General features: G+C 42.3%; 1 protein-coding gene across 1 annotated transcript in view; it reads right to left on the bottom strand.

The window, feature by feature from the left end:
* The window catches only part of CTPS2 (CTP synthase 2), a 149,173-nt gene that overhangs the window by 15,196 nt on the left and 124,117 nt on the right, over positions 1-9,860 (bottom strand). The window contains exons 16-17 of the mRNA XM_011940250.1: positions 3,847-3,880; positions 3,038-3,251 (exon numbers count right to left, since the gene is read on the bottom strand). Of these exons, the coding sequence (XP_011795640.1) occupies positions 3,038-3,251; positions 3,847-3,880 (248 nt within the window). The remainder of the gene's footprint in view (positions 1-3,037; positions 3,252-3,846; positions 3,881-9,860) is intronic.

Genomic DNA, 9,860 nt, shown 5'->3' with positions numbered 1-9,860 from the left:
CCTCCACATCCTGGGTACAAGAGACTCTCCTGCCTCAGCCTCCTGAGTAGCTGGGACTACAGGTGTGTGCCACCATGTCTGGCTAATTTGTGTACATTTAGTAGAGACGGGGTTTCACCATGTTGTCCAGGCTGATCTCGAACTCCTGACCTCAGGTGATCTGCCCACCTCGGCCTCCCAAAGTGCTGGGATTACAGGCGTGAGCCACCACACCCTGCTGGAAGCTCTTCCCAGAGACCACCACCTGCCATGCGGGAATTGGCAGGCCATACAACACACAGGTGGGCAGTCCACACGAGCCAGACAGGATTTATATATTAGTTGGTATTTGCAAACAGCCAGATAGTTACAAGTGAATTATTTCTTCCAACTATCTAACTTGTCCCATTATCACCTTCCTTTCGGTGTGAGAATCTAGAATAATGGGAATTGTAAAATGGCTGCAAAGGGTCACAGCCCACATCCGACATGGGACCACATTAGGATGTCCAATCAGTGGCATAAGCCGTGCAGTCTCAGAACATAGGAAGCTCTTCTTCGGATGAAATCTCTCTTGCAGAACCATGGCACATGAGCCAGATAAAGTGGAGCTGCTCAGCTGAAGCAGGAAAGAGCCCGGAGCCCCCATGGCCTGCTTTCGCAGCAGCCCAGACTCCAGTTCCGAGGGCACAGTTTGAAAGTCAGTGCACTGAAAGGGGTGAACATTAATACAGTAAGATGCCCAAACTGCAAATTATGTGAAGCTGTTCCCATATGAACATGTGGTGAAAGGAAATGCTAGAGAGCTGTGAGCTTCTCCTAGCAGGTAATGACACAAATAAGTAGGGTTGTGTAACAAGCACACACATGCACACCACACACAGATCCTGCCAGCCCTCAACAGCAACACTGCAAGGGTTGTTTGCCAGAATGAGGGTTGGCAGTGGTAATCTTCTGAACAACATATATCTGGTTATTGTGGTAATAACCCCCACCAAAGTCTATGATATTCTGGATGGTTACTTCTGCTTTTAAAGTTATTAGGTACAATATTCTTGGATGAGAAGAAATAAAAATAAACTCTCCCCAAACTAGTATTTAAATGTAATGAAATTTTGGTGGGGCACAGTGGCTCGTGCCTATAATCCCAGCACTTTGGGAGGCCAAAACAAGCAGATCACTTTAAGGTCAGGAGTTTGAGACCAGCCTGGCCAACATGGTGAAACCCTGTCTCTACTAAAAATACAAAAATTAGCCAGGCGTGGTGGCGCACACCTGTAGTCCCAGCTACTTGGGAGGCTGAGGCAGGAGAATCGCTTGAACCTGGGAGGTGGAGGTTGCAGTGAGCTGAGATTGTACCATTGCACCCCAGCCTGAGCAACAGAGCAAGACCCTGTCCCTAAACAAGCAAACAAACAAATAAATAAACAAATGAAATAAAATTTCAACTAAATCCCTAAGGAATTTTTTATTCAAACTTGATTTTTAAAAATCATTGTACAGGCTGGGCACAGTGGCTCATACCTATAAGGCCAGCACTTTGGGAGGCCAAGGCAGGAGGATTGCTTGAGGTCAAGAATTCAAGACCAGCCTGGACAACATAGTGAGACCTTGTCTCTACAAAAATAATAAATTTAAAAAATTAGCCAGGCATGGTGGTGTGTGCCTGTAGTCCTAGCTATTTGGGAGACTGAGGCAGGAGGATTTCTTGAGCCTAGCAGTCCAAGGCTGCAGTGAGCTATGATTGTACCACTGCACTCCAGCCTGGGTGACACAGCCAGACCTTGTCTCTAAGAAAATAATAAATAAATAACAGTTTGCTTGGAGGAATAGCAAAATACATTAAAAATGTTAATAATGGTGGGAGTAGGATCGATAAGGTCTTGATTTATAATAATGCTATGAAAATGAAAAGGATGGTAAAGGTTCAGGTGTAAGAGATAGAATAATCAAAGGAACAAAACAGAAATCCCTGAAACAAAGTCAAATTACTCAACTCGTTGACAATTTGGCAGGGAAGTGGGGAGCCAAATCCCAACCTCACAGGTTTCACTGAAAATGAAATCCATATAGATTATAGATTTAAACTATGAAATTGAAACCATAAAAATGCTAGAGGAAAACACAGGGGTTATTATTTATATAATCTTTCCCAAAGGAAAGATGTTAGGCATGAGACTAAAGGCAGAAGCCACAAAAGTAAAATATTTGACTACATACATTTTTAAAAAACATAAAAAGGACTAAACTCTTTTTGTTTTTGTTTTTTTTTTTGAGACAGAGTCTCACTCTGTCGCCCAGGCTGGAGTGCAGTGGCACAATTTCCACTTACTGCAAAGCTCCGCCGCCTCCCGGTTCATGCCATTCTCCTGCCTCAGCCTCCCAAGAAGCTGGGACTACAGGCGCCCACCACCATGCCCGGCTAATTTTTTTGTATTTTTAGTAGAGATGGGGTTTCACTGTGTTTGCCAGAATGGTCTCCATCTCCTGACCTTGTGATCCGCCCGCCTCGGCCTCCCAGAGTGCGGGGATTACAGGCGTGAGCCACCGCGCCTGGCCTAGGACTAAACTCTTTAGGGAGAACAAAAACTACCATTAACAATTTAGAAGGAAAGCAAAATCACTTTGAAAAATATTTGCAGCCTAACAAAGGATTAATGACCTTTATACATAAAGAGCTTACCAATCAGTAAGGAAAATAATACAATACCAAAATGAAGAAAAGATGTGAACAAGCTGTTCATAAAACAAACAGCCAATAAACATATAAAAATTCATATATATTAATCAAAGAATCAACAAAAGAAAATCTTTTCACTTATCAAAATGAAAAAAATTTCTAAAATAGTACACAGTGTCATCACGATTTGGAAAGCTGACACATTACTACTGTAGTGTGATTAAATCATTTTCATGAAGAGGAGAAAATTATGTTTAAGAGAAAAAAACTGATTCTTCACATTTAAAAATTCTATAATGGTATTAACTTTTGTAAGAAACCCTAAGATATTAATAACTACGCATCTTGGTTTATTGCTAAGAGCAGTAAGCTGGTTACCTGGAAGACAGTTTGCAACCCTGTTGCAAGTAGGCATTCAGGTTCCCTGTTGCTGCAAGTAACAGCCCCAGGTATGGAGGGGAAGGCTTCATTGGCCTAGAAGAAAACTCAGGATGGAACTGGACACCAACAAAATAAGGATGATCTGAAATGAGAATAATCACGATGGGATTAAAGCAGACGAGCAGGAGAACTGCTTTAAAGATCTTCTTATCTTTGAATATGAAAGCTCATTAAATGGCAAATGATTCTTTAACCTGTTATCATTATAGTCAGTTACTTTCACTATCCATCCATTCCTGCGTGGAATTTGAAATTGTAAAACACATCTTAGAAATTTTACGTGTGGAAGGTGTCAGAGTGAGCAAAGTCAAGCAAAAATTTTTGAACGGCAAGAAGAATTCCGCTTTCCTCAAATCTGCCTGCTTTTTGAAGGCACTTTGTAGATTTATGTTGGTTCGATTTCCCTCGGACTTTGGGCTAACCCTGGGTCTTTCTTTCTTTTAGGTGGCTTCAGGCCATTTCCTGCAAGGTCTTCTCCTTTCCCAGGGTAAGGGTCCCCTGAGATAAACCAGCACAATGTCGACCCACTGGGCTACCCTTGGGAATGCAATGAGGACAATTGCTTTTTCTAGTCACAGTTTTAAATTGGGTATTACTCATAGCACCATAAAACTGAGCATTTTTTGAACAAAGTGATTCAGAGCAATGATCCATTCATTCAAATATCCTGTCCCTGGCTATGACTCAAGCTAAAGATAATAAAATATAATAAGTTTAAGAGGGGGAAGTAAATATAACTTTAAAGCTTTCAATGAAGTGCTTTATCAAATGATCTAAAATCTAGTATGGAATTCAAAATCACAAATTCCCATCACTTACCACCAAAGATCCAAAGCTACTACTACAGTAATAAGGAAATTATGATTGAATGCAAATGTCTACTTTCCTAAGGTAATCATTTAAAGCCCTGCTAGAATAGCTATTATTAAAAAGTCAAAAAACAACAGATGCTGGCAAGACTGTGGAGAAAAGAAAACATACTGTTGGTGGGAATGTAAGTTATTTCAGCCACTGTGGAAAGCAGTTTGGAGATTTCTCAAAGAACTTAAACCAGAATTACCATTCAACTCAGCAATCCCATTACTGGGTATATACCCAAAGGAAAATAAATCATTCTACAAAAAAGACACATGCACTTACATGTTCATGGCAGCAGTATTCATGACAGCAAAGACATGGAATCAACCAGATGCCCATCAATGGTGGATTGGATAAAGAAAATGTGGTACATATATACCATGGAATAGTATGCAGCCATAAAAACAAAACCATGTCCTTTGCAGCAACATGGATGCAGCTGGGGGCCATTATTCTAAGTGAATTAACACAGAAACAGAAAACCAAATACTGCATGTTCTCACTTATAAATGGGAGCTAAACATTGGGTACTCATGGACATAAAGATGGGAACAATAGACACTGGGAACTACCAGAAGGGGGAAGGAGAGGGGAGTGCAAGAGTTGAAAAACTATCTGTTGGGTACTCTAGTCAGTAGTTGGGTGATGGGATCCATACCCCAAACTTTAGCATCACACGATATACCCATGTAACAAATCTGCACAAGGGCCAGGCACAGTAACTCATGCCTGTAATCCTAGCACTCTGGGAGGCCAAGGTGGGCAGATTGCTTGAGCCTAGGAGCTCGAGACCAGCTGGGGCAACATGGTGAAACCCTGTCTGTACAAAAACTACAAAAATTAGCTAGATGTGGTGGTGTGCACCTGCGGTTCCAGCTACTTGGGAGGCTGAGGTGGGAGGATCGCTTCAGCCCAGGAAGTGGACTTGCCATGAGCCATGATAATGCCACTGCACTCCAGCCTGGGTGACAGAGCGAGACCCTATCTCAAAAAAAAAAAAAAAAAAAAACTGCACATGTACTCCCTGCATCCAAAATGAAAGTTGAAATTATAAAAAAAAAAAAAAAAAAGCTCTGGTAGCCACTAGCCATATGTAGCTACTTAAATTCATTAAAATTAATTGAGCATTTGAAACATGTTCAAAGTTACATGTGGCTAGTGGCTACCATATTGGATAGGGTAGACTAGTTCTATCATTGCAGTGAGTTCTATAGGACAGCTCTGATTCCAGAAAAATCCAGTGTAGAAATCCTCTACATCTAAGAAGAAACTTCCTTGAATTAGAGGAATATGCAGGTAAGAAAGCCTGATAAGGGGAATGCCACCTTCTCCCAGGAATGTATTCCCTCAAGAAACGCAGAGAAATCATCCACACTTAGAGAAGAAATTAAGCAATGTAGCTTTAAATTTAAGAGACAATAAATCTTACTGCATAACATCTAGGGACATCTTTGGGAAAAAAAAGCAGACAGTAACTGTGCTTTTGTATCACTACAGACAGATGCTAAGCAATGTAATCATGTAATAGCCAGGGACAGAATATGTGAATGAATGGATCATTGCTCTGAATCACTTTATCCAAAAAATCCTCTATGCCAATATGAGGAGAAAGTAAAAAGTTTTTATTTTGATGATGTTCTATCAATTAGATACAATTATCTTTAAAATAATGCCGTTGATTGCTTTAAACCAAATTCTGACATTATATAATATTAATCCCAGGTTTTGTTGTTCTTCTCGGAACCCTTCAGGAACAGTGGAGATTCGTGGATATGTTTCCAAGGGTATCTAAGATCAACATCTTCTGGGGAATTTTCCTTAATAAGTGCTTGCAGTCAGCTTTTAAAAACTGCAAGGTTTTACAGCAGCTCTCATTTCCTTTTCAATCCACATGAAATTTGAAAGTCCCAATGGGAATCTAAATCCTTATGATGAAAGAACCTTCTAAGTATTTGATGACAATAATGAGAACCAGGAGAATTAAAAGTGAATAAGTACTCAAACAAAGTAAACAAATAGTAATTTGCTTAAGAAATTTTCTGCCTTCTCACATGCTAGGACAATTTAAGAGGCTTCAATACCAACAGCGATCCACACTTTAATTCTAAATGATGGGCATTTCCATCAGAAAGACTCCTGGAAATGTGTACTTACTATTCTAATTCAAAACTCTAGGCATGAATTGATCACCTTAGGTACAATGTGAAAACAAGAGAAACAATAAAATCCCACAGCAGTGGTGGCAGAAGGAGGTAACCACCTGGGTTTGCTCTTGCCGCAAAGGACTAGCTGGATGGCCCTGGGCATGTCATTTAACCTCTTTGCACTCCGGTCTCCTCTGTAAAGTGGGAATAGCATCATCTGCTCTTAGTTATATAAGGTATGCAAAGTCCCTAGCAAGAGGTCTAGTGACAAGCATCCAGTAAGTGCACACTAAATGTCCATTGCTTTCCTTCTTTCAAGTCTAGGTAAAATGCTGCTCTGTTCAAAGGAGCCTTCTTAGACTTCAATTCTCCCCTCTGCTCAGGACTCTGGAAGTACTTGAACAGATTAGAGACAAAAAGGAAAAGAGACAGAGAAAAGGCATTTGAAATGGAGAATAGTGACACGAGCTAAGATGGACAAAGAAGAGGGAGGTTAGAAGACGCAGAGGTAATCCAGTTTATCTGGAGCCTCAAGCATATAGGCTGGAAATGCAGGTTCTGAAATATCACGGTACCGTTTTTACAGTATTCTGCACACACTTAGTACTCAATATGTGAGAGTGGTTTATCCAACAAATTAGTGTCACACACTGCAGAGTTCTGTTCTTGTTAGGAGGTATTGGAGAAGGGATGGCTTGGAAGCAGGAAGGAGATTGAGCTGGAGTTGGCATGCACTGGGACTAGTGTTCTAGGTACCGCAGTGCAATTCCAAACACCAGCTTTCTTTCCAGAGGCGGAATCTGCAGGACTTGACAACTCACTGCTAGTTGGGATCTGAAGGGGAAGAAGAGCTAATATGTGAAATTTCTAGCCTGACAGTCTAGGAGAATGGTTCTCCACCAAATGTGTCCCCCAGGGACTTACTTTTTTTTTTTCTTTTTTGAGATAGGGTGTTGCTCTGTCGCCCAGGCTGTAGTGCAGTGGCATGATCATGGCTCACTGCAGCCTCAACTTCCCAGGCTAAATCTCCTACCTCAGCCTCCTGAGTAGCTGGGACCACAGGCACGAACCACCATGCCCAGCTAATTATTTAGTTTTTTGTAGAGATAGGATCTCGCTATGTTGCCCACGCTGGTCTCAAACTTCTGGCTTCAAGTGATCTTCTGACCTCCACCTCCAAAAGCGTTGGGATTACAGGCGAGAGCCACTGCTCCTGGCTCTCCAGGATCATTTGATAATGTCTGGAGATATTCTGGGTTGTCACAACATGGGAGGTAGTGGTGATACTGGCAGTGAGTAGAGGCTAGGAATGCTGCCAAACACTCTACAACAGGGGTGTCCAATCTTTTGGCTTCCCTGGGCCACACTGGAAGAAGAATTGTCTTGGGTCACACATAAAATACACTAACACTAATGATAGCTGATGAGCTTAAAAAAAAAATGCAAAAAAATCTCATAATGTTTTAAGAAAGTTTACGAATTTGTTTTGGGCCACATTCAAAGCTGTCCTGGGGTGAAAGCAGCCCACGGACCGTGGGTTAAACAAGCTTGCTATACAGTGCACAGGACAGCCTCCACGACAAAGAATTATCCCACTCCAAATGTCAATCAACAGTGGCAAGGCTGAGAAACCCTGGACAAGGATATTGATGATATCTTAACAGAAACAGGAGAATGAACTAATTGAGAGAGCATGTAAATTTAGTTTTAAATAAGTTGAGATGGAAGTGTCAAGAGAACATCCAAATACACAAACAGGTCAAGGAGGCACGAGAAAATGTTAAATTTGAGTTAGTTCAGCAAAGTGTATATTTGTGAGTGTAGCCCAAGAGTTAGCAAATGCTTCTGTAAAGGGCCAATATTCTGTAAAAGGTAAATATTTCAGGCTTTGTGAGCCATAAGGTCTCTTTCTTAACTATTCATCTCTGCCATGGTAGTATAAAAAATAGTCATGGGCCAGGTGCAGTTGCTCATGCCTGTAATCTCAGCACTTTGGGAGGCTGAAGAGGGAAGAGGCCTTGAGCCGAGGTGAGACCAGCCTGAGCAACATGGCAAAACCCTGCCTCTACAAAAAATTTAAAAATTGGCTGTGTGCGGTGGCTCATGCCTGTAATTCTAGCACTTTGGGAGGCCGAGGCAGGCGGATCACAAGGTCAGGAGTTCAAGACCAGCCTGGCCAACATAGTGAAACCCCGTCTCTACTAAAAAAATACAAAGATTAGCTGGGCATGGTGGCACATGCCTGTAGTCCCAGCTACTCAGGAGGCTGAGGCAGAAGAATCACTTGAACCCAAGAGGTCAAGGCTGCCGTGAGCCATGATCATGCCACTGCACTCCAGCCTGGGTGACAGAGCTAGATCCTGTCTCAAAAAAAAAAAAAATTAAAAGCAACCATAGACAAGACATAAATGAATGAGTGTTGCTCTCGTTGAGACTCAGAAAATGCTACCCTAAAGTAGTTTGAACTGAAGGTGACTGGGAAGACCTCCAAAGCAAGAAGGTCACTCTGCTGTTTCCCCAGCCTTTCCGTGTGAAAGCTGGCTATAAAGAAATTATCTGCCGGGCGCGGTGGCTCAAGCCTGTAATCCCAGCACTTTGGGAGGCCGAGACGGGTGGATCACTAGGTCAGGAGATCGAGACCATCCTGGCTAACACGGTGAAACCCCGTCTCTACTAAAATACAAAAAACTAGCCGGGCGAGGTGGCGGGCGCCTGTAGTCCCAGCTACGAGGCAGGAGAATGGCGTAAACCCAGGAGGCGGAGCTTGCAGTGAGCTGAGATCCGGCCACTGCACTCCAGCTCGGGCGACACAGAGCGAGACTCCGTCTCAAAAAAAAAAAAAAAAAAGAAATTATCTGACCTCCCTTTCCTGAAAGTAGGTCATAAGACCCTCATTCCAGATGAGTCCTGCTCTAGACCTGGGGGAATGGGATGCCACACAGAAAGGCCAAGAAGAATCTGAGTGGACAGGCCTTTCGGGGTTTCCCCGTCAGTCTATTACCATTAGAGTATGCCCTTTTGCCCAATCACATTGCTACATGGCTGTCCACTGTTCATCGAACCTAAGCATAAAAATGAAGTTTTGCCCAAGTCTTTGGGTATTCATCCCCGAAGACTAAAGTGCCACATAAAACTCCGATTAAATAAATTTGTTATGCTTTTCTCTTGTCAACCTGTCTTGTTATACGGCTGTTGGTCATGACCCTTATGACAGGTAAGAAGATCACAGATAACACCTTTCCACCCCTAAACTGTGTTCCAATAAAACTTTATTTATGGACACAAATTTGAATGGCATATAATTTTCACGTGTCACAGACGGTATTTTTTTAAATTTTTTTAACCATTAAAAAATGTAAAAATCATTCTCAGCTCATAAGCTAGCTGTAAACAGTAGGCTAGACGTGGTGCACAGGCAGTCGTTTGCCGACCCCTAGGCTAGAACATCAAGACAAAGAGCTGAGACCAGCTGTGACCATGAGCTTACCATGTCCTTTCAAAGCTGACTGAGAATAACACTGCCTTCTGTCTCATCAATAGTAAATGTATAGTTTGTGTCTATGTGCTCACGGGTGTTCCAGCCCAGTTACTAACAACTTCAGTGTTCTTCCTCAATTCTGATGCCTTTATTTCTGTTCTGTTTGCTCTTAAAAACAACTCTGGGGCCAGGCGCGGTGGCTCAAGCCTGTAATCCCAGCACTTTGGGAGGCCGAGACGGGCGGATCACGAGGTCAGCAGATCGAGACCATCCTGGCTAA

The sequence above is a fragment of the Colobus angolensis genome, unplaced genomic scaffold (assembly GCF_000951035.1).
Source record: "Colobus angolensis palliatus isolate OR3802 unplaced genomic scaffold, Cang.pa_1.0 Scaffold188, whole genome shotgun sequence".
In the NCBI taxonomy this organism is placed as follows: Eukaryota; Metazoa; Chordata; class Mammalia; order Primates; family Cercopithecidae; genus Colobus; species Colobus angolensis.
Note: the sequence above shows the minus strand (reverse complement) of the source record. Positions and strands in the feature narration are given on the sequence as shown.